Source organism: Abramis brama (assembly GCF_963993115.1).
Source record: "Abramis brama genome assembly, chromosome: 23".
NCBI lineage: Eukaryota > Metazoa > Chordata > Actinopteri > Cypriniformes > Leuciscidae > Abramis > Abramis brama.
In genome coordinates this window covers 11,163,085-11,190,754 of record NC_139985.1, presented here as the reverse complement: position 1 = coordinate 11,190,754, position 27,670 = coordinate 11,163,085, and the positions used below count along the sequence as shown (strand labels likewise).

The 27,670-nt window shown below is 36.2% G+C and overlaps 1 protein-coding gene across 1 annotated transcript; it reads left to right on the top strand.

Moving 5' to 3' along the window:
- The first annotated feature begins 205 nt into the window (after positions 1 to 205).
- Positions 206 to 27,196, top strand: fer1l4 (fer-1 like family member 4). The gene is made up of 46 exons (XM_084100956.1): positions 206 to 497; positions 684 to 739; positions 2,609 to 2,697; positions 2,850 to 2,949; positions 3,103 to 3,197; positions 4,051 to 4,092; positions 4,177 to 4,350; positions 4,554 to 4,614; positions 4,738 to 4,869; positions 5,990 to 6,052; positions 7,010 to 7,094; positions 7,658 to 7,820; positions 7,995 to 8,169; positions 8,777 to 8,963; positions 9,537 to 9,815; positions 10,398 to 10,501; positions 11,458 to 11,566; positions 12,088 to 12,277; positions 12,375 to 12,495; positions 12,637 to 12,737; positions 12,837 to 12,924; positions 13,022 to 13,138; positions 13,251 to 13,403; positions 14,440 to 14,623; positions 14,764 to 14,888; positions 15,113 to 15,247; positions 15,560 to 15,733; positions 16,269 to 16,379; positions 16,609 to 16,770; positions 17,189 to 17,354; positions 18,336 to 18,448; positions 19,075 to 19,191; positions 19,280 to 19,319; positions 19,720 to 19,823; positions 19,979 to 20,113; positions 20,222 to 20,338; positions 22,467 to 22,594; positions 22,813 to 22,983; positions 23,269 to 23,423; positions 24,083 to 24,264; positions 24,549 to 24,634; positions 24,856 to 24,954; positions 25,353 to 25,594; positions 25,690 to 25,988; positions 26,099 to 26,199; positions 26,308 to 27,196. The coding sequence occupies exons 1-46, from the start codon at positions 419 to 421 to the stop codon at positions 26,486 to 26,488; spliced, it is 6,090 nt and encodes a 2,029-aa protein (XP_083957082.1). The 5' UTR covers positions 206 to 418; the 3' UTR covers positions 26,489 to 27,196.
- The last annotated feature ends 474 nt before the right edge of the window (positions 27,197 to 27,670 follow it).

Genomic DNA, 27,670 nt, shown 5'->3' with positions numbered 1-27,670 from the left:
AATCCTTGAATGTGTAGCTTGTCATGTCTGCAACAAAAAAGGCATATTTCAATCACTTTATGCCTTTTAGTCTTAAAGGCCGATATGAGGACAGCCGTTCACCTGTATGCTCCTCTTACGCCCTTAGTTCACTAACTGTTCAACTGTTAAATTATCATAGGTAAATATTCCAACTCCTCCGCTGCCTATAGGGAGTTTTCCTTCAGATGGAATTCCAGCACAGTTCCTCAAGGTGTAGGATCGTATAGTCTGAATATGTTTTTGTGTATTGGATATTTGAAAGCGGCTTAATTGGGGATATATCTGTCACTTCAAGTTAGATTGCATTATACCTCAAGAACAATGAGTACCAACTGCACTCAAAGCTAACACCGGTGAATCAGGATTACAAGACGCAGAAACACACCAGCACTCTGCCATGTCTATTACTGTCATTTTAAAGAAGATATATAATCTTCCAGGGAAATATGACAGAAAAGTGGAGTTGTCATTTAGAGGTAAGTTAAGCGCTGGATATTGAGGAATAACTATATTTTCATATGATATTGTCTATTCAGTTGGATAAAAAATGTTTTGAATATATATTTTTATATAAATCTTAAATACTTAACGTTATAGATTATCTGGGAAACGATTGAGGTATTATGTCATGTTACTATTTTAAAACATTGTTTACGGTGCAGGATTTACTCACAAAACCAGGATCCTTCAGTGTGAGAATATAGCCATCTTCAATGAGGTAACTGTTTCAGTTGTTTACGATTAACTTCAGTTCATTTATCCGCTGCCTTTTTTAAAGTTATGATAACCACAACAGGATAGGCTACTAACAAAAACAGCTAATATTTGAATTACTGTTCCAGTCATAAAAGATAATTAGGCTATAGTAACTTAGCTGCTTCTTTTCAAAAGTTTGGGGTCAGTAGGCCTAGGCTACGAATCTGTTTTTGAAAGAAATCTCTTATGTTCACCAACCAAGGTTACACTTATTTTAGAAAAACAGTAATATTATGATCTAGTATTACAATTTAAATTAACTTTTCTATTTTTATTTATGTTCAAATGTAATATTCCCGCTATGACAAGCTGAATTTTCAGCATCGTTACTCCAGTCTTCGGTGTCACGTGATCCTTCAGAAATCATTATCTGCTGGTTTGCTAATCAAAAAACATATTTTACAATTATTAATGTTGAAAACAGTTGTCCAGCTTATATTTTTGTGGAGGCAGTGATCATGTTTCCAGGATCTTTTGTTGTTCAATAGAACAGCAGCATTATTTGAATAAAAAATATTACTTATGTAAAAAAAAAAATGTATGTAATGTAATGATCCCAACTTTTGAGCTGTAGTGTATCACAGTGGAGCACAGATTTATAACATAGCAGGTGCTTTAAAGGGTTAGTTTACCCCAAAATGGAAATTCTGTCATCAATTACTCAACGTTCCAAACCCGCAAGATATTAGTTCATCTTCGGGAACACAAATCAAGATATTTTTAATGAGATTTGAGCGCTTTCTGTCCCTTTAATACTTTGTAAATAAAGTGGTAAATTACGTTTTTTTCTTGCTTCGCGGTTAAACCACGAGTCACGTGGATGACTTTATTGATGTCTTTACTACCTTTCTGGGGCTTGAAAGTGGTGACAATGGAGGGACAGAAAGCTCTCAGATTTCACTAAAAAGATCTTCATTTGTGTTCCGAAGATGAAAAAAAGTAATTAATGACAGAATTTTCATTTTGGGATGAACTATCCCTCTAACCAGCTTCACTTTTTATGTAATTTTTTGCACTTTTTATACATAGTAGATGTGTATAATATTAAGTGGAAAAGCTGTAAAAGCAACAAATGTAGCTACTCATTGTTATATAGTTAAGTTGAAATCAGTGTTTGGTGGTTGTGTATGTTGGGAGGAGATCTTCATGCTAACCACACCTTCAGTGGTTGGTTACAATGACAGAAGGGACTTGAACATTTTCAGTCTTGTAAACAGCCACATCTATGAGCTCAGATACAGTAATGAAATTAAAATATTTGTCTAGAGGTATGTCACAAGGTTATCCTTTAACTTAAGCTAACAGATATTAGAAAAGTGGGAAGGACAAGAAAGAAAAGCTGTTCAGCCTGAGTGAAGATAAATCATGTTCAACATGCTTTATGAAGAGGAAGTCTTTGGGGTTTTCATTTATGAGAAATGCAGTGACTGTAAAAGAGGGAGAGATCTAACACAAACCTTTACAAACGTGTGTCAGGAGAGATCTAAGACAGACAACATGCTGTTCGTTGGAACTTTCTATTCATACGACACATCACAAATGTTGATAAGTTGAGCATAAAATCAACATGATTTCTAAAGGATCATGCGACACTGAAAACTGGAGTAATAATGCTGAGAATTCAGCTTTTCCATCATAGTAATAAATTGCATTTTATAAATATATTAAAATAGAAAACTTAATTTTAAACTACATCTTATCTCGATATATGAGCAAGCTGTAGCTGATAGATACAGATCCATAATCATGAGGAGTTGAACATCTGAAGGAAATTTTTAGCCTGTGTGGAATAAATAAACATGTTTGGTATTGTTTATGTATGTGACTTTAGCACTTCAGATGGCCTCACTATGGGAAGATTGAGAGGGATGAAGTGCTGTCAATCAGTGTCTACAACTGCAGTAAGATGTTCAGCAACAGGTCAGAACAGTATTCATTATATATAAGACAAGAGGGAAATGAACTGATTCATAAGAAATAATATTAGAAAATTTGGTATAATAAGAGTATGTGTGTGTGTGTGTGTGTGTGTGTGTGTGTGTGTGTGTGTGTGTGTGTGTGTGTGTGCACAGATTGCTGGGGAAGCTGGTGATCAACCTGCAGTATGTGGTGTCTGTGGGACAGCTGCTTCTCCGTGAGTCTCTAACAGACAGTCAGCACAGTCTTACTGATGTGAGTTACGAACACACTCCTCACTCTTTAACATCCCTTAAACAAATACACTTCATGATATTCTAACATTGGTGTGGTGAAAGATTATTGAATCATTCTATATGTTGTAGTTAGGTTTTGTTTTGTCATGTGATGATGGATTTTCTGGTGTAGATCTACATTGAGCTGGAGGTGAAGTACAGTCCTCTTCAGGGGGCCGTAGGGGGGTGGGACAGTGAGGACTTCATCAGAGAAGAGGACAGTGATGGGTAAACTAGGACATTCTTCCATCATCCTTTTCTTTCATTCCATCTTTCTTTTTACCTTCATTTCTCTGTTTATTTTCATCCATTCTTCCTTTCTTCTATCCATTCTTCATTCCTTCTGTCCATCCTTCCTTCCATCTTTCTTGACTTCCTTCCTCTGTTTCCATCCATTCATCCATCTGTCCCTTCTTTCATCCATTTTCCCTTCCTTCATTACTTCCACTTTTTTAATCCATTATGTTTTCCTTCCTTCTTTTTCCATCCATCCATCCATCCATCCATCCATCCATCCATCTGTCCCTTTTTCTTCCATTTTCCCTTCCTTCATTGCTTCCAGTGCTTTTATCCATTATACCATTTTCCATCCATCCATCCATCTTTTTAATCCATTTTCCCTTCCTTAATTGTGTCCACTACTTTTATCCATTACATTTTCCTTTCCTTAATTTTCCATTCATTCATCCATCCCTTTGTCCTACATTCCTTCTATTTCTTTTCATTCATTCTTCCTTCAGTCCTTCCATTCATTTTCCCTTCTTTCATTACTTCCCCTCCTTCTGTCCATCCATTCTAACTTTTACCTTCCTACCTTCTTTTTACTTTCATCCATCCAATTTATCCAATTTTCATTTCCTTCAGCTATACCTTCTATCTAATCTTACTTTCTTTCTTCTGTCTATCCATTCTTCCTTCTGTCGTTTCTTCCATCCTTTCATCTATTCTTTCTTCTTACCTATCTTCCTTCCTTACATTTTTCCTTCCTTCCTTCCACCCATATTTAATTTCTTTCTACTTTCTTCCTTCTTTTCCATCCATCCATCCATCCATTCATCCCATTTTCTCTATTCTATTTCAGCTCAGAGCTTGTCATCAGAAACACAGGTTTTACGGAACCAAGGTAGGACATCTTCTGTATGATCCACTATACATTTTCATACACTTTATTGATGGTATTCACACTGATATTTTCAATAATTCGCAGTTCTTCAGACAGCCTGCGTCCTCAGCAGCTGGACCGTGAAACCAGGATGATTGGTCGGGGTCTTTTGAAAACTGATGACGAGAACGGAGACGAAGATGATGACAATGACTATGATGATGATTATGACTTTGCAGATATTGAATGTGCAAATGTGACATTCACTCCCATTTTGAGGTGCGTTTCAATGACCTTTTAATGTAATACATTACACTACACTATTATGAAGCTTATTTTATTGTGTTGCAGTGTAATACAATACATTACACATTGCATAACTAAAAATGACCCATCATGTAATTCTCATATTTGAAATCTAATCTAAGACTGTAACAAGTTTGATAAATAATACTGACTCACTGCTTTGTTGATGTGTGTAGCCGTTGCAGGGCCATAGCAAAACATGAGCTTGCCATCACACCTAAAGTGAAGTCTTTCCAGGTAAAACAATCCAATGAGGAAAACATACTTATTTCATATGCAAGTAATTGTTTACCACATAACCGACACTGTTTGATGAGAATCTACTAGGGTTAAGTCTTCTATTGCACTTTTTCCCCTCAGGTGAATGTAAATGTGATTGAAGCTCAGAAACTGGTAGGGGTGAACATCAACCCAGCAGTGTATGTGACTATTGGGGATGAGAAAAGACACACAGCTACTCAGAAGTCTACCAATTGTCCATTTTACAATGAGGTAACTGCTTGCAAAGAACTCAGCTTTAAGGCTGTTTACACCAAGAGCGATAATAACTCATTATAAATATAAAGGTCAAGGCCAAGTTTGTTTAAATAGCACCTTAAAACAACATGAAAGCCGACCAAAGTGCTGCACAACTGACATAACAAAATATCATCCTACAATAAAAGCATTATATAAACAAAAAAGATTTTAAATAGGCCTACTATTAAAATAAATAAAAAGAAAAGCAGATTAGAAAATAAAAGGATTAATACAAAACATCACCAAACAAATAAAAATATGATTAAAACTTAAGGTTGATATCAAGTTAAGTATAAGCCTGAGATTTTTTTTTAAAAGAGATTATTTAAATGTAGATTACAAAGGGGATGATCCGATGGAAAAAGTTATGGAGTTCCAGAACTTTGGACCATGAACCGTGAAAGCCCTGTCACCTTTAGTGATTTTAGCCGAGATTTTGGAACAGTCAATAACAGCTGGGAGGAGGATCTGAGCATTTTCTCTGGAGAGAAGGAATAAAGACGATCTGAAATATAAGTATGAGTAGGACCATGAAGTGCTTTGAATACAAATAATAAAAGCTAAAAATCAACTCTGAATTGAACAGGTAACCAATGAAGTGAGGTAACCTGTGTCAGAGAGGTAACCAACTAACACAGGCGTGATATGCTCCCTCTTTTTTATCCCTGTCAAAAAACGAGTTGCGGCATTCAGTAAGCTACTAGTTGTAGGCTAATAATATAGATAATTTAGATAATAGATAATTTTTAAAAGAATAGCAGTCCACACCACAACTATAACGATAACTTCACAGAGAGACGATACTGTTGGAATCACTCTAAGGTGGATTTTTTCCATCTAATGAACGATAAAATCATTGACAACCAATCAGAATCCACCCTGCTTTAAAGAGCTTGAACATTTAAAGCGGCAGAAGACAAAACTGCAACGTGCGTAGTATAAACAGAATTATATCGTCAGCTGGTGTGGACACTAATATAGTTATCGTTATAGTTAGCATAGTTATATCGTTCTTGGTGTGAAAGGGCCTTTAAGCATCTAAAGCTTTGATCATCTCTCTTGATTGTTTTGTTTCTCTTTTTTTGTCTGTCAGAACTTCATGTTTGAATTCCAAGAGACACAAGATGTGCTCTTTGATAAAGTGATTCAAATTTCGGTAAGTATTCCCAGAGACACTAGAGACATACAAACATAAAGGATTAAAGAAAGATTTAAAGGGACTTACATCAATTTCTTACATATGTAGCAGCTAAAGTGGCTTTAATGCATTAATATTTTGCCTGTAATAACTGATAATGCACATGCTAATTCTGCTTAATCTGACCCTTAAGTATTACTTATTTGGTGTAACCAAATGTAGCCAGGTTCAGTCAGTCATAATAAACTATTTTCGACATGAATTAAAGGTACACTATGTAATTTCTGGCCCTCTAGTGGTTAAAACAAAACTGCATGCATTTTGCGGAAGAACATGTTTTGGTTTTGCTTCAGCTATGCGTGACTGTGCCGATGAATATGGTTCGTGGCACAGGTGTTTAGATGCAAAGGATCTCAAGATGACCTATTATGGCAATTTATCTGTTCAATAAAATACCCTACTCACCTGTTAAGTAATAAAAATAGTACCTTTTCAAACGCCAACATTTCAAATCCCTCAGTTCCTGTAGTCTCCGAAAAAAGCCAAGCCAATGTTGATTCTTGTTTTATGTCGAATTCTCATTTTGCCAGCAGAATCTCCTCTGTTCAGCGTTTTATTAAATGGGTGATTCCCCTGAGGTTCGATATTTAGCGTGCTCCATGTCAACCTTTCTCGCTCGTTGTGACAACTTTTCTCCATTTACGGATTTGACGAGACACGCTCGGACGAGTGATGCATGTACGTAATTTCCTGCGAAAACCATCCAGGTCTAAAATATAAATACTTATAATAGACTTACCATTGTGAATCATGGTAAGACAAAAACACATTTTGGAAGAAGGATTGATGATGTATTGTTAATTTAGAAAAAGAAAAAGTTACATAGTGTAATTTATATATTATCATTTTTGTTATCTGACAGTATTTTAGCTATATGTGTGCTGTATGTATCATGGCTATTTTCTTTTATTTTAGGTGGTTCATAAGAAAATCCTTGCCTTTTTGATGAACCACATAGGAACCTTTAAGATTGACATCAGCACTGTGCATCAGCAGCCAGGTAGCATGACGCTTTAGCATTAAAGGCGCTATATGTAAGATTTTTCATGTATTAATTGCATTTTATTGTAAATGTGTGAACAGCTTGGGACGAAACTTAAAAAACGAGACCTTACTTCCTAGGTTTTCTATGAAAGCCAGCAGACTGATTTTTATGTGAAGGATTTTTATGACGTTTTTGCCAGGGAAATCAAAAGGAAGTGACGTTTATGCATGCACTCGAAACCCTCTTTTACGTTCTATGACACATGAAATGAATTATGTTCATGATAATGCCAAAAGAGCTATTCTGTACTGCAATGTTTCTCAATTCTACATAAAGCCCCTTTAATATTTATATAAACCCATCTTAAGAAACAATAAATTCTGATTGCAATCTTTGATACACAGAGCCAAAATGAACAATACAGGCTTAGAGTTCATTGCATTGGTAAAACATTCCCTAGACATTTTAATGGTGATAATTAACTCATCACCAGTGGTGAAAAAGAATGATTATAGGTTGACTTAGAAACTGCAACATTGATCATTACAACAACTTAACACAGCCAATATATTTCACAGATCACCATTTCTACCAGAAATGGGCTCCGCTTACTGACCCAAAAGATACCCGCTCGGGAATTAAAGGCTATGTGAAGTGCACAGTGAGTGTGGTAATGAAAGGAGACCCTATGGGCATGGTCAGCCTGGCACCAGCTGGCAGCCAGAATGATGACATTGAAAAGTAAGAGCTTGCCTTATGTTACATGGCAGTTCTTCTCTTATGAACCCATTCCCACTAAAATAAACATTAATATTAGATGTTTGGTTCTTTGGCCATTGGCATCAGTGTGTTCAATAGATACTTTTCAGCAGCTGAAACCTAAAATTTTTTGGTATATTTTCATGTGACATGTAGGAACCTTCTCCTTCCAAAGAGGATGCCATCAGAACGTCCTTGGGCAAAGTTTGTCCTGAAGATCTTCAGAGCTGAAGGCCTACCCAGCATGAACTCTGGTTTCATGGGGAAGATAATGAGAGACAAGAAGGTTTTCCTTGACCCTTATGTTCAGGTCACGTTCGCAGGACAGCAGGTGATTTTCTTTCCATCTAACTTTGAATAAGACATTTTGTTCCGAGTATTTCTAACACAGAAGGTTTAAACCAGAAGAACTGAAAGTCTTTGTCACGATATGTTTGCTTTAATATATGCCTTGACATTACTATTTAAACAGTCAAATCATCTAAATAAATACAAATTTAGTTTCTTTTCCTTATGATGTTCTGTTTTCATTTTTAAATTCATGTCCACACACTTGTCTTATGTAAAATAACACTTTTGTCAAATGACACACACACACACACACACACATCCACCCACCCTGACAGTGCTTTTGTTTGTTAAATGGGCTGAGGTGCCTCAGTATTTGAACTGTTCTAAGAGTATTGCCACACAGGGTGTTGGCAAATATTTCTGCTCAAAATAAATTGCTATGATGTCAGAGCATGTCTTATGTAAAAAAAAAGAAAAGAAAAGAAAAAAAAGTGGATTCAGAAGCCAAATCTGAACTCTCTGTTCCCATCAAACAAACACTTTAGTCTACATATAGTTTTTTTTTAAATAAATTCAGTCAGTTTTTAACTATGGTAGAATACTCTTAAAAAAATACATGGAAAATAATATGTTAACATGTTTGATAGGGGGAAACGTCAGTAGATAGTAACACCAATGCTCCCGAGTGGAATGAACAAATATCCTTCATTGAGCAGTTTCCTCCTCTTGCTCGGCGGATCAAGATCCAGATCCTTGATGATGCCAACATTGGAGATGTGGCTGTGGCAACACACTTTCTGGACCTTCTTCAAATCTCCAATCCCAACCGAAATGGTCAGTTTTAATACTGAATACCGCTAGTTTAAATGGATAGTCTACCGGATATAGCTAAATCTGTCATCATTTACTCACCCTCATGTTGTTCCAAACCTGTATGACTTTTTTTCTTCTTTGAAACAATATATATATATATATATATATATATATATATATATATATATATATATATATATATTATAGAATTTTGGTAAACAAACAATTTCGTTCCCACTGACTTCCATTGTATGGTCAAAAAAAAAAAAAAAAAGGGAAAAATTGAAGTCAGTGGAAACCAAAACTCTTTTGTTACCAACATTCTTCAAAATATCTTCTTTTGTTTTCCACTGAAGAAAGTCAGTCATAGAGGTTTGGAATGGCATGAGGGTGAATAAACGATGACAAAATTAAAAAAAATTGTATGATCTATCCCTTTAAGTCCAAATTTGTTTTTGAATCCCTCAATCATGTATCCGCATCCTCGTTTTAACATTTAGGTGCCTTCTGGTTACCTCAGTTTTTTACCTGTTCTTGAACAACTTCTACTTTATTATACCTTATGCAACCTACTCCCTGTCTTTCCTTCATCAGGTTTCAATCCCACTTTTGGCCCAACTTGGGTCAATCTCTACGGCTCTCCTCAAAACTCCACGCTGAGAGACATCCACAGGGATCTTAATGAAGGTCTGAGTGAAGGGATCTTCTACAGGGGCAGAATGCTGCTCTCACTGAGTGTGGAGGTTTATTCCTCCCCTACGGCTGTGGTGACGGAGAGTAAGACTGCTGCTAATGTGAGGAGCTCAATCGGCAGGCTTAATCTTAAACGCAAGAGCCGAAAGTCCAAGAAAAATAAAACAGCAGGCAAAGAAGGTAGTAAAAAGAAATAGTAAAATAAATATATGCACACTATGTATGGTGAAGTTTGCAATTTCTTTGCCTTGGTGGCGCTAAAAGGGATCTGTTTATTTGAGCATCCTTAATAGGCCAGACATAACAACATTAGCTCAGCCAATGGCGTGAGTTTTGGGGCGGGGCTACCTGTTTGTTCGACCAATTTCAGGGGCCGGTTGCATAAACCGCTAAGACTAGTCTTACAAGTTAAACATTTTTTTTCTTTTAAGACTGTTCATAGCTTTTTTTCAGTCGGTGACATAAAAATGTAGATTAGCCAAATTTGATACCGAAAAGTAAGACTGGCTGCTCCAGACTAACTGATAGTGGGTCACACTAGAACTTTAGACACTGTCTTAACATAATAGCTATGTTTATGCAACCAGCCCCAGATGTCGGGAGTGTCTGAAACTTGTTTGTCACTAGTTGTCACTAACTTTTAATGTCAATGTGTAATGTAAACTTTATTCACATATTAGAATTATGCATTCATATACACACAAACATGTATCAAAGATGCTCTAGCACTGTAATCATTGACTAGAGGATGATTTTATTCAGCAGTGCAGAGTCCCAGTGGGCCTGGCGAGGAATCTGAAGATAGTGGCGCTGAGGTACCAACTACCGTCACAGTGGAAGTGGAAGATGTTCACCCTCTTCCTGAGGTCAGTGACCAAGTTTGCCTGGTAGGAAAAGATAAACGGTCTTTCATGTAGTATTTCATATTATACAACAGTTAGTTATGGTCTTTGAATTTGATTGGCCAAGTGGTGTTGCAAGACAACGCCCTAACAGGCTACGTGGGGATTTTTCAGTAACTCGTTATGGCAGGAGGTGGTCACAAGTCTTTATGAGTGAGTCAACAAATAATTCACTCTATTGATTCTTTCAAAACACTGATTCATTTGCAAGAAAAGCAAATGCTGCATCCCAATTTGCCTACTTATACTATGCCCTACAAGTATGTACTCTTTTTATGATGAGTACATACTTTTGAGTGTGTAGCAAAAAAGTAGGCAAACTTTACATACTACTTAATACTACATAACTGCGTCATTAACGGACAGCTGTCGCTTAGTTACGTGCATCCTGTCACTGTTTAAACTGTTCTGTCAATCATCTTGTCACAGTTAAAATCCTCCACATTCAATTTAATTTAATTTCCTACCACTTCGGAGAGAAATGTAGCAGCACATTTATCTGCCTGTCGTGGGTCTTTCATGCAGAGAACTCTCCTCATGTGTTTGCATAATGATGCATTTAAAAGTTAATGATTTAATGATTAATGATTATTAATCACTCAAACCCCTTTATCTAAACCTCTCTTTTTAACCATCAGACCTGCACATCCGTCACATTTTTTATTTGTGTTTGTAGTTCTAATCGAATCCTCATCCAACGTGCAATGGATTGTGGGCAATATTAGCTGTTAGAGTGCGCACAGATCTGTACTTCAGATTCTAACCAGAAAAGCAGACCATCCGGGTATCTTTGGAATACTCATTTCAGCATACTACAATTTGGGACACACTAATTCTCAATATCACACTTGCACTAAACTATTATTACATATATACAGTATTACATTTAATCGACAGTGTATCTGTTCTTTCTAATGTAGAATTTCACTGGAGAGAAGGATGAATTTTTGTTGTTTGCGTCCTTCTTTGAAGTTACAATGATAGATCCTATTATTGGCATCAAACCTGTCACCTTTGAGCTCTCTATAGGTAAGACTGGACTTTTTAATATCATATTGCCACTTAATATAAACAACTATTTGAGTACAAGACACTTATACAACAGTGCACTCCAAATCTTTGGTTATTATTAACCAAAAAATTGGTTATTATACTATTATTTATTTACCTATTATAGCATTTATTAATATTTTGAAGTAGCTTTTGTTTTTATATTTTCAGTATGTTAAAGTTTTAGTAATTTTGTTATGTGCTTTGTCATTTTTATTAGTTTTTTAAATATATCTGTATAACTTTATATATATATATATATATATATATATATGTATATGTGTGTGTGTGTGTGTATATATATATATATATATATATATATATATATATATATATATATATACATTTTATTTCAGTTAGTTGCAAGGCAAGTTTTTTATGTTAAAGGCTAAATTTATATTTTATTTTATTTCAGATTTATTTCAATTAATGAAATTAATTAATGAAAAAGATGTTTAATATATATAGTTTTACTTAACAAGAACAACGCTGCTTCACAGGGAACTATGGGAAAACTGCAGACGTGGTAGTGAAGTCCAGCAAGAGTGGTAGTCAGGAGAATCTGGCTGAGGACAGACAGCCGCTGCTTGAATCAGATGATGAGCTGGAGAGAGGTCAACTTCTGAACCCTGGGCCTCAAGACAGATCTGTCACGGCACCCAGGAGACCACAGCCCACTGAATATGACGGGTGAAATGACATCCTCAAGGCTGACAGCTTATAATCATGTGGAGTGCAGTAGGATTATGGAGGAATAACTGAAAATATCATTATTTTTCTCGTTCAGATCATTTAGTTGCATTCCCTTGTTCCGAGAGAAACCATGCGTCTTTGTGTGGAGCAACTTTGAGGATCACACCTTCCGATTCCACAACAGCAACTGGTTGTCCAAGATGGCTGACCGGCTGGTAAGTGCAGATATTGAATACTCTGTCTTTAATTATCTGGATTACAAATATGGTACTTTAAAATGCTAAGTTATTCCCCTCATCCTTTTCACTTATTTGTTGGAATCATCCAAGTTTGAATTATGTCCTATATTCTTCAAGGAATATGGCATTGATGAAGTGGAGATGCTGTTGAAAAGATCAAAAATCAAGGCTAAAGAACGTTTGGTGGATGTTGTGCTGGAATTCTTTTCCACTTGCAAGTAGGACACATTTGCATGACTATTGTATTGAGTTCATTGTAGCCGTTTCTTACATAGCACATTATGGATAATAGAAAACCTATTCTCATCGGCTCTCAGGCAGTACATCAGTAACTTAGAAAGGAAGAGAAATGCGCGCCAAAACACCCTGGATAAGTGCCGTGTGGGGCTCATCAAAAGGAACATTGTAAGTAAATTGTATTGGTTTTGGTATTATGGATATATGGTTTAGTTGCACTAACAGTCTTCATTGAGAATGTCATATGAATTGCCTTATTTCGCAGGTTTTGCTGGCCAAACAGATCCTGAGAGTCAAAAAGAGAGTCACCAGAAATACAGTTAAAGACAGACTAGTAGATCTCAAGAATATTGCAAAGAGGCTCCGCTTTCTGGCCCTAGAAGTAATGCTATCAATATACTGTATCTTAATGTTTACCTTACACACACACACACACACACAATTGTTTTGCCAGCAGAACTGTATATAAGTGTGTTTGTTTTCTCATATGTCAGCCTCAGAGCACACTGCCTGATGTATTTTTATGGATGTTGAGTGGAGGAAGGCGAGTGGCCTATGCCAGGATCCCAACACCCTCCATCCTCTTTTCACTGGTGGAAGAGGAGAAGGGTAAAGACTGTGGGAAAATCACTGCTGTCTACATGAAGGTGAATTCCTACATTATATTGCAACATTTTGTTATGTCCAAAACAATTTATTACTTGTTTCCTAAAATAAAACTGGCATGAAATAGTTTGTTAAGTGAAAGGGGTTTCTTTAACCTCAGATGAATAAAATGTAGTGAATTATTGGATTTGAGCGATTTTGTTGTTTTCCCTAAAAATATTTAAATATATACAGTGCAATGCATAAGTGAATACACCCATGCTAAAGTTGACTAAAAAGAGGAATAAAAAATCATATTTTGGAAATTGAACTTAATGCCTTAATTTAAAAAATTAGGAAAAATCCAACCTTTAAGGACACCAATTTTCTTTGTGAATGAATAATGTATCGTAAATAAATAAATGTTCTTCCTTAAAATACATGGTGCATAAGTGAGTACACCCCTATGTTAAATTCCCATAGAGGCAGGCAGATTTTTATTTTTAAGTATTTTTTTAATATTTTTTTTTAGGATACTATGCATCCTGATAAAGTTCCCTTGGCCTTTGGAATTAAAATAGCCCCACATCATCACATAGCCTTCACCATACCTAGAGATTGGCATGATTTTATTTCAGTTAGCCTAAAAGCTAGTTTGATTTGCATTGAGAGATGATCTTATGGAAAGTACCCCATGCCAATCTCTAGGTATGGTGAAGGCTATGTGATGATGTGGGGCTATTTTAATTCCAAAGGCCAAGGGAACTTTATCAGGATGCATAGTATCCTAAAAATAAAATAAAAAAAATACTTAAAAATAAAAATCTGCCTGCCTCTATTGGAATTTAACATAGGGGTGTACTCACTTATGCACCATGTATTTTAAGGAAGAACATTTATTTATTTACGATACATTATTCATTCACAAAGAAAATTGGTGTCCTTAAAGGTTGGATTTTTCCTAATTTTTTAAATTAAGGCATTAAGTTCAATTTCCAAAATATGATTTTTTATTCCTCTTTTTAGTCAACTTTAGCATGGGTGTATTCACTTATGCATTGCACTGTATATATATATGTGTGGCTTTTCATTCTGTAGACCCCTGGAGGGCCAGTGGGGGAAATCTTCGCCAAACTGGAAGTCTATATGTGGCTTGGTATCACAAAGTACGCAAAAAACTATGTCACTAGCCTTCCAGCAGATTTTAGACCCATTTATGAAGAGGCGACATTGGGCACATTGATTCCCCGTAACTTGCCTCCTACCAAATTAGCAGTGGAAGGTACTTTCTCCCAATACAAACATCTCTGATATTCTCCATAATTGTCTCGGGCTCCTTTGAAAACCAATATATTTCCATTTGGGTGACATTTGGATTCACTTTCATGAAAAATACCATACCTCCCTTGTCCTTTCATCCAGACAGTCGTTATTTCCAGTTACGTGCTCACATTTATCAGGCACGAGGCATCATTGCAGCTGATGACAATGGACTGTCCGACCCCTTCACCAAGGTTGTGTTCAACACTCAATGTCAGGTCACACGGGTGGGTCTCAGTTAATTTTGTTAATTTTGTTCTATGTCCTCAATAAAAAGCAATGGATATGAAATGGAACTAACTTTTATTCAGTTCGCAAGAGATGTATTGGTCATTTATGACAGGTCCATTAAGTCCAATAGGATCTGAATGGGCATATACATTTATCATTCAGCCTGTATTGATTGCAATTTTGTGTCTCAGGGATTGTTAAAAGATTGTATGGTTTGTAGGTGAAGGAAGAAACTCTGTCCCCGACATGGTGTGAGTTACTCATCTATGATCAGGTTCTGATGGAGGGCAGTAAGGACGAGTACAGAGAAGACCCTCCTGTGGTCATCATCAACATCTATGACTACAACAAACTAGTGAGTGATACTTTTCAATGCATTCAAATGCTTTGAAATGCTATAATCTGTGAATCACCTATAAATGCCACGCAAAAAATTCAAAAACATTTTGTTAAACAAGAGCATAGATTTGGTTTTAACACCGTTAAGAACATCTGTTTAAATCAGTTAAATTCTCATTTTGTTTGTTCCTGTTTAGGAAGTTTATTTATATTTATGAATAGTCTTCAAAACTCTTTATATGTGATAACTGGATGTAAGATTTATGAATATTTATTACACAGTATAATTTATTTGATTCATGTGTGGTATGTTTCAATGTTACAACAGGGCAGTCCACAAGCCCTTGGTCGTGCATTTGCGAAGCCAGAGCTGAAGTTTGTGGAAGAGCCATATAAAAAGCCCCAGCTGCAGTTTTTTGAGATCACAAAAGGCAAAAGCAAAGCTGGTGAAATTTTGGCTGCTCTTGAGCTAATCGAGTTGGATTACTCTGGCTTTGGAGAGGTGGGACCCCTGTATTTTCTCATTAATTCACTGCAAAAGACAGTGAATAGATTATCTTGCTCACATTCACACGACTAAAAGCATTAATTTGTGTGTTGGAGAACAGCTTTATTCAGTTGAATGGATAGAAAGGGATGCACGCACACAAACACACACACACACACACACACACGTTTTCAATTTAAAATAACAGTTTTGTGAAAATCATGATACATTTTTCTCAGGATTCTTTGATGCATGAAACATTCTAAAGAGCAGCATTTATTTGAAACAGAAATATGTTGTCTTCCCTGTCAATTTTGATCTAATACATCAATATTAATACATCCTAGCTGAAAAAAAGTATTAATTTCTTTAAAAAATCTAAAAGAACCCAAACTTTTGAACAGTATATATACAGTACATATTTTACCTGAAGATAAAGACGACTTGTCGTCAATCCTGCTGCTAAATTCACCTCCACCTCTATTTACAACAGAAAGTGTCCAAAAAAGCCTTTTAAATGTCATGTATGTGTGCTCTGAATCAATCTCAGCCAACTCTGCCACTGGATGTTGAACCCAAAGAACCACAGTACATTGAAGAAGAATGCCATTATATCATTCCTGAGGGAGTGCGACCCGTGCTGAGGCAATACAGAATAGAGGTACGAAGGCACAACCTTGAACAGAAATAAACTGTATCAAAATCACAGTTGTATTTAACATTGACATTTAAAGGTCTTAAATGCACACGAATGAATTGATTTATCACATAAAACAGATGTATTGATAAATCAATCCCCAAGAGAGCCTTTAAAATAACAGCAAAAGTTTGCCAGCTGACTAGTTGGTACGTGCACTACAGTGTTTTGAACTCGAACCCTTAAACGGCAGGTGCTGTACTGGGGCCTGAGGGACCTGAAAAGGGTCAACCTATTTGAAGTGGAGCGGCCTCAAGTGAGGATGGAGTGTGCGGGAAAGATGATCGAGTCGGAGGAAATTCAGAGCTACAAGCTCAACCCTAACTTCAATGATGTGGTTAAACACTTTGATGTTGTAAGACTCCCTCTTATTAAAGTATTAGACCTTATCTTAAGAGCTGTGTTAAGAACATACTTTCCATACAAGCTTTGATCACATATACTGTCTCAGAATTACAAAGCAAAGCTGGTTAGATTCTGGCTGCTGTTGAGTTCTTTTAATTTGATAGTCTGATGTCTTACTCAGAATGATTCATTGCACAATATGTTGCCCTGTCTTTGTTAGTTGTAGGTTTTTATTTGTGATTGCTTGGTGATGCCTTTTACAAACACCAAAGCAATAATATGATTTTATGACAGACAAATATTAAATATTTAAACATTTTAAATATACAACATATTAAACATTTGATGAAGGTGATTTAATATTAATCATCTACTGCTTACTTTTATCACAATTGCACAATATCTCATAACTGGTCATGTGTCCTCAGGAACTTCCAGAGCTTGTCTACCTGCATCCTCCTCTTACTATCTTCATTATGGAGCAGAGGGCGTTTGGGAGGATGGTCCTGGTGGGAACTCACGTGGTTCAAAACCTTGTGCAATTTGGGCCCAGGGACCAAGAGGAGTGGAAAGATGAGGAGGAGGAGCCTGAGGGTATGGAACCTCATATAGCTCATATGCTTGTGGTTTAAAGGCCGAAATGAAAGCATCTGCTGTGTACATAAATATTTTACATTTACAAGTCCACCAGACTCTTATACTGTATAAAAAAAAAAGGATGACATGAATCTTTGTTGAAATGAGAGAAGACAGTGACCACACTCTTACATTGCTCTAGTTTAAGGTACATATTCTGTTTAATTTTTTTTTTTTTTTTTTTCATTCATGTTTTTGATAACACACAAGAATTACTTGCAACGAATGGCAAAATATAGCTCATAAGACTCATAAGACAGCGCTTTCATTTGTCTCTATATTGAGATTTGAGTTTTTTTCAGAACAACGGCTTTTTTGCACTCATAATTATATTCTTTTCTACCCGAACAATAAACAGTTAAGGTTTTTAAATAAGGTGTTTAAATGACGCGCAATTTCCAGTTTTAAATTACGCACATACTACCGTTCAATTCTTTGGGGACAGTAAGATTATTTTCTCAAAGTAAATTAATACCTTTATTCAGCAAGGATGCATTAAATTGATCAAGTGACAGTAAAAATTATATTTTATTTTATTTTATTTTGTTTTGCTATAGCTATAAAGATATTTATAATATTATAATTTCCATTTCAAATAAATTTATTTTTTATCAAAGAATCCTGAAAAACAATGTATTATGGTTTCATGAGAACCAATTCAGCATATTAAACTGATTTCTAAAAAATCATGTGAAACTGAAGACTGGAGTTATGGCTTCTAAAAATTCAGCTTTGTCATCACAGGAATACATTACATAAATATATTAAAATAGAAAACAGCTATATATGTACTGACCCTAGACTTTTTTGAACTGTAGTGTACATAATTGGAGGATGACCACATTTTCATTAAAACAATACTTTCACATCTAAAGTTGGTGATTGACGTTGACTGGTTTTGAATATGGCAAATTCCTACACATTCTCTCATGACTTTAGAGAAAAAGCCTCCCAAGAAGACCACTCCACTAAACACGGTGATCAACATGGATTTGGGAGGACTTGCATTGAAGCATTCCAAAATTCCTATCAACCCTCTCAACTTAGTCACAGTAAGTTCCACTGTCCTTATTTTTCAGTCCATTAGAGTGACCACTTTCTTCATTGTTCCTCAAATTTCTACTCACCATATGTGCAAAACGGTCTCAAAATGATATCTGCCATCTTCCACCAGTTTTCAGAGGTTTTTGCAAGCACTTTTATTCAGCCACATACAGCTGCCTTGTGGTCATGGGGTATCTAGTCTGGGTGTGATGACGTTAGTTGGCTGCATTGGGGTGTTTGAAATAGCTCCTAATGAGTACTTAGCGCACATGTTTTTAACCATCAACAGTCTGCTGTTATTAAATGTGAAGCCCTTTGCACCCATTAACCTGTTGATTATGGTGTGAATCTGCTGGTTTGTTGAGCGCAGTGAAGTGTGTTCCTGTGGCAGTTTGAGCTCCTGCTGTTAGATCACTCTGATTAATTGGCCAGCCACTGCCTAGCCAAGACCCCTGCTGACATCCAACTGGGAGGCTTTTAATCATGAGTGTGTGTGTTTGGCTTTTAAAAATCTGTGTTCATAGTTAGTGTGTTAAGGCCTGTTCACAAATTAAAACCATGGAAGGACACGAGGGTGAGTAAATGACATGATCTAAATTTTAAAATAAGTGTTTGTGCAAAACTACATTTTCAGTCTCCAATCAAAAGGGTGATTAAAAAAGAGGAGGAGTTAGAGGAGGAGCCACCAGAAAAGGAGGAGCTTGATTGGTGGTCTAAATATTATGTGTCACTGGCTGAACTCGAAAAACAGGTGATAACTGAATTTGATAATAGGTTGTATTAAATTGCGTGCCTTATTGTTTTCTTCAACATTTAAAAGTCTTGTGTCTCTTCTTCAGGAGGAGAAAGAGGATGACCTGGAAGATGGGCACGATGGAGGTATTATAAATGCAAAGCATGATTTAATTTTGATCATCCCAGCAACAAATTCCGACAAAGGCCTCAAAATGTATTTGAACACGCTTAAAATTGATTGACAAATGCACTACATAAAAAAATACCAAACCATGTGGTTTCTCTCCTACACCTGTATGAATCGGAAGATAAATTACTTCATACATGCACTAAAATCAGCTATGGACTGATTGAAAGTGAAATTTCCTCTAAGAAAAATTGTAGCATAATTTGTTTGCGCTTTACAGATACCACTTGGTTTGAGCTTTCTAATGTGATGACATTCATACATTTGACTGTGGCCTAAGTAACCAGACTCTGCTTTAAGTAAAATGCTTAGGACTGAATTTATTTCAAAGCATCAATGTAATGTCACATTTTGCAGATGGAGCAGCACTGACCATGTCTGCGCTAGAGGCAGAGGACGATGAGGCTGTGATTGAAATGGAGCCTCCTGCTCCAAAGAGGAAGAACATTGCCACCATAGAGGTTTGAAATATTCTTCAAACGGCAGTTCTTTTATTTGTTAAAATGTTTCAATGTGTTTACAGTGTTTTATGTCCATTCTCAGACCAACCGAAACAATTTTCAGTATACATTTTCTGCCTTTTTTCTTTTCTTTTCTTTTTTTTTTTATTCCCCAGCTTTACAAGTCAGAACTGGAAAATGAATTTAGTCAGTTCATGGATTGGTTGCACATATTTCCTGTCTACAAAGGCAAATCCAGCCTGGACGATGAAGAGGAAGATGAAAGTACGAGATATATGGGTAAATTTAAGGTAAGATGTGTGTTTTGGCAAGCTCTTATGCCTTACATCAACAGTGTGACGGCATGCATGAAGGAAGTCGAGGATTAGAGGTTAAACCAGAGCTGTGCTTCACTGCAGGGATCATTTCTGATATACCCCATCGCTCCCGAAGACGAGGACGCAGACTGTCAGATCACTAATGCGATTCCCAAAAATACACCCATCAAGGTTCTTGTGAGGGTGTATGTAATAAAAGTGAGTACATTTTTATTATTTATTTATTTATTTCCAATTTACAAATTCTGAGTGGACATAATTTTTTTATTATTTTTTTTCAACATTGTATTTATTGATTTTACAAAACAAACAGGAAAATATATAACTAAAATACATAATTACAATAAAAATAATAATAATAAAATAATAGAAAATAAATAAATAAAATAAACAACAACATCTATACTATACAAGTGTCAAGACAATGGTACATTAATCATAACATGGTGAATGTTATATCTGGTTACACAGAAAATAAACTATTTGGTTCAGCTTCCTTCAAAAATTCCCCCCCAAAAAATTCAGGTTTTCCCTTAACAATATATGTGAGTTTCTCCAGAGCCAAACAACCAGACAATTCCTGTAACCATTGTTTAAAATTAGGGATTTCTGTGTTTTTCTAATGACGAGCAACTACAAGTTTTGCTTGTAATAAACAGAAGGTCAACATTTTCTTACTAGAGTTAGTTAAAGTGCAAGTTACAGGGAAAATATTAAATATACAAAGTTTAGGACATTTGGAATATTCTGTTTCACCACCAGTGACAAAAAGTCCAAAACCTTTTCCCAAAAAAGTTGAACTTGAGGGCACTTCCATAAGCAATGGTATAAAGTTCCTATATCTAGGTTGCATTTTATAGGACATGAACTTTTTAAATTTTCATAAACCCCACCCCTTTCTAAAAATCATCTACAAACTCACATTTAGATCTTTCTTCATCCAATCAACAACTGATTCATAGTGCGTGTCTCATTACGAAGGCTGCGTCCTCCGGAGATCACATTTGTCGACTGCATACTTCATAAAGGATGTCTTATTTCAGAACAGTAACCATTATAAAATTGACCGTTATTCCTAGTGAAGCATAAACTGTTGTAAATTCTTTATGACTTTGGAATGTAGTGGTCAGTTTACCGAAAGGAAGCAGCCTCAGTGACATATGCAGCCGACAAATGCGATCTCCGGAAAACGCAGCCTTCTAAATGACACAGCTATAGAATTAAGTCCCGCCCTCCATTTCGATCTTTTTCGATAATCTGTTCCACTATGCTTTCTCACAATACAGAAGATCTGTCGCTACTTCCGTTACATCGCAACTTTGTTTTTCACGATTTGCATCACCTTTTGAATTTTGCAATTAAATAATCCTGCATGCATCACAATTATACAAGAACATACACATTGCATGCATCACGATGGTGCAGTGTTTTCCTTCATGACTCTGTAAGGGTGGATTTCCTGCAGGGGTTCAGGCTGCAAGACTGTCGAATGACTAAAGAAACTTTGTCAGCAAGATGGTAGAAAACTGTACATTTCTTGTCTATTACCACCCACTGCTACTTATACCAACGACGGAAATAAGTGCCGTTACAATAGCTTAATATGTGGGAGAGCGTTGCTATAGAGAGTGACGATATTGTAATGCAATAGGTAGCACTACAAAGTCAATAGCAAATCAAAACTAGTTAGCACATTATTTGCAATTGAAAGGGTTTAATGACAATATATAGTTATACTTAAAATAGTTACAAAATAGATGTATGAGATGATAAAAACTTATACCATTAATTGTACCCAGCATATATGTAAAATGTTACCTGATAGATAGAAAGAGAGAGAGAGTAGAGAGTAAGAGAGAAAGAAAAGAGGAGGCAAAGAGAGAGGGCCCCAAGAAAGGGACCCAGAGAATCAGAATAGCCAGAGCATAAAAGAGACAATCTTTTATGTCTCTTTTATGCCCTAACCCTAACCCTAGTTACAATCTTCTTTTATCCTTTCCATGACCATGTGACTAAAACCCAAATGTGAGACATTCAAGCTGAGCAATCAGATAATTACAACTTCCCCCATTGTACTAAAGGTGTGACAATTCATCGACCCCCAAAGTACACACATCTTGGCCCACAGGCCTTGATCACTATTAGCCCCTCTGTGCCTTTAGGAACTCCAAATGGTCATTGGGGAAAGAGGGGGTGGAAAACAATAAAGCAAATGTCTTTGTTTATTTCAAATATCTTGGATTATTTTTAATCCTACAACTCCATGTATTTTCTGCTCATTTATCTGAATGAATTTTTTATGCTTCTTTTCCTTGTGGACCCTAAGGCAACCAATCTGGCACCCACAGACCCAAATGGAAAGGCAGACCCCTATGTGGTGGTGAAAGTTGGCAAGCAGCAAATAGACAGCAAAGAGCGATACATTCCCAAACAACTGAACCCAGTGTTTGGAGAGTAAGTGCTGTCTATTCACAAAATGAATGGGAGAAACTATGGTGGCTAGAAGCTCCGCCTTTTAAGTTTAAAGATTAAAGAGCATTTTTAGTTGAGGCTTTATCTGTATTTTTTACTCTTGAAAGCACATGTATATTGGCAGCTGAAAACTATAGTTTGTGATATTGTTGTCAGAATTGTTTACTGATTTGATGTGCTGCGTCCTCGTCTCCCCACAGAGTGTTCGAGCTGACCGTGTCCTTCCCCTTGGAGACAGAGCTCACGCTGTACGTGTTTGACCATGACCTTGTGGGCTCCGATGACCTGATTGGCGAGACCCACGTGGATCTGGAGAACCGTTTCTTCAGCCGCCACCGTGCCGGGTGTGGCCTGGCCCTTCATTATGATAAGTGGGTAATGGCTTTAGCCTGTTATGATGATGGTGGTAATGATTATAATGATGATTAGTATTATTATCTTTGCCGTGGCCACTGCTGTCGTTGTCATTATTGTCTTCATCATCATCAGAATTTCTGAAAGCTCATCGACTGCTTTAAAGCTCATATTTGGAGTGCTCTCAGTTGATTGTTTGCAGCTGCAGTGTTTTAGACTGAGACAAATCAGGCAGTTTTGTGGCCTGATTTTCATTTGACTCTCTACAGGTTAAATCAGATTAGACTGTCTTGTGATTTCAGGGATGGCTATAATAAATGGAGAGATGCCAAGAAACCCACTGCGATATTATTGGAGCTCTGCCGCAAAAATGGGATTCCATCTCCAGAGTACCGGGAGTCTGAAATTAAAGTTCTCAACATGATCTTCAAAGTTCCCAATGAGGCTTTTCCAGAAGGTGGAAATGGCATTTTTAATATTTTAAAATAAAGGTTCTAAAGTACCTTCATGTAATACAAAAACAAACCTTTTGTTCAGTTTCCCTGTTTTCTGAAGAAAAGAAAATTTGAGCTTGGCTCAAAACAGATATACAGGGGCTATAAATAAAATATTCACATCCTTTTATTGTTTTACGACATTGAATCTGGATATTTGCCTTTTTATACTGATCAAAAGGAAAAAATATTCTTTCATGTCAAAATGCTAATATTTTTGTAAATAACATTTTATTTAATCTGGATATTTGCCTTTTTATACTGATCAAAAACAATTATTTCATATCAAAATGCTAATTTTTTTGTAAATAACATTTTGTTTAATCTGGATATTTGCCATTTATACTGATCACAAGAAAAATATTCTTTCATGTCAAAATGCTAAATGTGTGTGTGTGTGTATACATATATATATATATATATATATATATATATATATATATATATATATATATATATATTATACATGTTTGTATATACAATTATAAATATTTTTTGTTATTAATTAAATATATATGTGTGTGTGTTGCATTTGCATATTTAGTCATGCACCCATAAACACCATGTTGGATGTATCTGTTTATGGATAACAGATTATTAAAATGAGAATTTGGTGCTGCAGAATTGCTGAAGAAGAATAAGAAGACAGAAGAAGACTATGCAGAGCTGGATGAGCATAAAGCTCTGAATGTCCTTCAGCGCTGGAAGGAGATGAGAGAGTTCTGTGAGGGAGCGTGTCCTCTGGTTCCTGAGCATGTGGAGGTCCGCTCACTGCTTAACGCGGAAAAGCCTGGCCTTCCTCAGGTCAGACTCCATCACACACAATGACTTGTTAGCAATCTTAGTCAAGCCTGTTAGCCTGGGTCAAATCTTCACTTACACTATTCAAAGTTAGACCTGTAGTTAGGAATGTGGTGCTCATGCACCGAAGTTCGAGGTTGATTGGTGGCGATTTCCATTGTTATTCCTCCGCATTTTTAGTTTTCCGTCTTGGATCTGATATGCTCCAATTAAATTTGTGTTTCATCAAATCAAATTACTATGTAGTTGCAACATAATCTCTTATGTCTTTGCCTTTCACCTAACAGGGTTACGTTCACATGTGGATTGACATGTTTCCTGTAGATGTACCTCCACCACCACCTGTTAATATCAAACCTAGACTTCCAGAGAGGTAATCAAGATGATATCACATTATGCTGAAGCTATATGCATATATACGTATATACAGTATATAGAGACTCAAATTGAGCATCATGTTCAAAGGACACAATTTCACCCAAACGACTAAATACAGAGAATTAAAGAAGATTCCTTCCTACATCTCTCTCAAGAATAATCATTCTGCTCTTTTAATTTACATCTTGCTGAGAATATTTAACCCTCTGTCTGTAGTTATGAGCTGCGCGTGATCATCTGGAATACTGATGATGTTGTACTGGATGATGTCAATCCTTTCACTGGAGAGCCATCAAGTGACATCTATGTTAAAGGGTAAGGATGCACAAGATTATATTGCACAATTATATTCCATAAAAACTAACACTACCGTTCAAAAGTTTGAGGTCAGTAGATGTATGTTAAAAACGATTTCTTTTTCAAATAAATGCTGTTGTTTTGAGCTTTCTTTTCATCAAAAATCGTGAAAAAAAAAATGCATCACAGTTTCCACACAAATATTAAGCATCGCAACCTTTTTTTCCTGTAGTTTTGGATTTTTGATCAAATAAATGCAGCCTTGATAAGAAGAGACTTGTTTACCCGAAACACTAGCGTATAATAAAATAAATAATAAATAATTAGAATTATAATGTTTGTAATATTTCTTTACAATTACGTACATAAAATATATGTCCATATGCATGTGCATTTATGTGTATTACATTCACCAGCTGGATTAAAGGTCTGGAGGATGAGAAACAGGAGACGGACGTGCATTTTAATTCCCTCACTGGTGAAGGCAACTTCAACTGGCGCTTTGTCTTCAACTTTGACTATCTTCCCACGGAGAAGGAGGTCATCTACAAGAAGAAGGAGTCCCTGTTCTCCCTTGAGGAGACTGAGTTCCGCCAGCCGGCTGCTCTGGTACTGCAGGTCTGGGATTATGACCGCATCGGTTCCAATGACTTCTTGGGTTAGTGGTTTTAGTCACTGGTCATGTATGAAATCTACTTACATTTTCTAGTTAGTCAGTAAAAACATGAATTCCTTTCCAACTGTTCCGGTTAGGATCCATAGAGTTGCGTCTCAGCGATATGGTCCGTGCAGCAAAATCATCAGAGCAATGCAGCATCAAGATGGCCAAAGACAAGGCCGGCCCTCGCTTCTCCATCTTCCGCAGCAAGAGGATGAAGGGCTGGTGGCCGCTCATCAAACTAAAGAGCCAGGAGGACATCGAAAGAGAGGAGAGAGAGGCAGAACAAGAGAAGAAAAACAAGAAGAAGAAAAAAAAGTCCAGTAAGCGTGGCAACATGAAACCAGAAGATCTGCAATTTGTGGACAACAGTGGAAACACCTTCCTCTTAATGGTACAATCACTTCTTTAGTGCTCCAACATTGAGTACAATGAATGTAGTAACACACTTGTTTACTTTGTAAAGGTAGACTCAAACCCTTCGTTCATTTATGTGGTTTGCAGGGTAAAGTAGAGGCAGAGTTCCACTTAGTGCCAGCTGAGGAAGCCGAGAAGAACCCTGTGGGAAAAGCACGCAAAGAACCTGAACCTCTGGACAAACCAAAGTAAGGGACCAAAATGCATTTATATCATTTCAAATTTGCATATTTTTATTTTAATTGTGTGCTTGCTAAAATGTGCTACGTAAATAAGATTTTTTTTGTCCCCTTAAGCCGTCCTAAGACTTCCTTCAACTGGTTTGTGAACCCCTTGAAGACCTTTGTGTTCTTCATCTGGAAGAAATACAAGAAGTACATCATTGCTTTGCTCATTCTGGTTATCCTGGGGATTTTCCTCTTCCTCATCCTCTACACCATGCCTTCACACATCAGCCAGCTTATTGTTAATGGATGAGAAGGTGGAAATGCATAGAAATGCATGGATCAACAGGGGAAGTAATGATATGCATCTGTACATAGCCATTATTTGCTTTTAATGGGAAATACATAAGCAGTAATATCGAGAATAGCACTTTAACAATACAAACAATTGCCTGTCAATGCTATTTAATGCTTTATGATTCATTCAATGTGCACTATTGTAAGTACGATTATTATTTTTTTTAAATAAATAAATACTGTAATTACATCAAGCATACATTAAATTGATCACTTTTACATTGTTACAGAAGATTTCTGTTGATTCTCTATCAAAACGTCCTGGGAAAATTTATCACGGTTTTCACAAAAATATTAAGCAACACAACTGTTATTGTGTACATGTGACACTGGAGAATGGATTAATGATGCTGAAAATTCAGCTTTGTCATCACAGGAATAAATTACATTTTAAAATAGAAAATAGTTATTTTAAAATGTAATACTATTTCACATCCACAACATTGCAGTTTTACTGTATTTTTGATCAAATAAATACAGCCTGAGCATAAGAGACTAATTTTCAATCATGCTGCTGATTTTTAATGTATTAATTTTAATATATATGTATATATTCATATATTATGGGAATGTTAGAACAATTAAGGGATTTGATAATAAATAACTGTTATAGATAGTACAGAAAACATTGTAAGTTGCATAAATAAAATTATCTTGTGAAGATCTTCAGTTTATTCCATTTACTAACATTGTGTAAAATGAATGCTGTATGTGGTCTTCAGTTTGACTGAAAAAAGGCATGAAAAATGTAGACACAAAAAATATTGCCTTCATTTAGAAAAAAAAAAAATCTCTTAGGTCAGGACTTACACTAGCTGTTTTTTTGGGGGGGTTTCTCCAAAATATTTCCATACTGTATGTCGAGTTTTATAGGGTATTGTCAGAGATAGAGAAGGAGCAGAGACATCAGGTAGATTTACACAGGAATTTAGCCATTTGGGGTTCATGACAGAAGCCTTAGCAGAAGATTTGATAAATGAAATGACATCCAGCCTGGTGACAGTACTGCTTCCATGACACTGCTGCTCAGTTTAATGGATGAGATGAGATGACTAATGGAAGCTAACAGCCATAGAAAAATGCATCCTGGAACAGGCTTCCAGCATCTTTAAAAAAAATAAAAATAATAATAATTCTG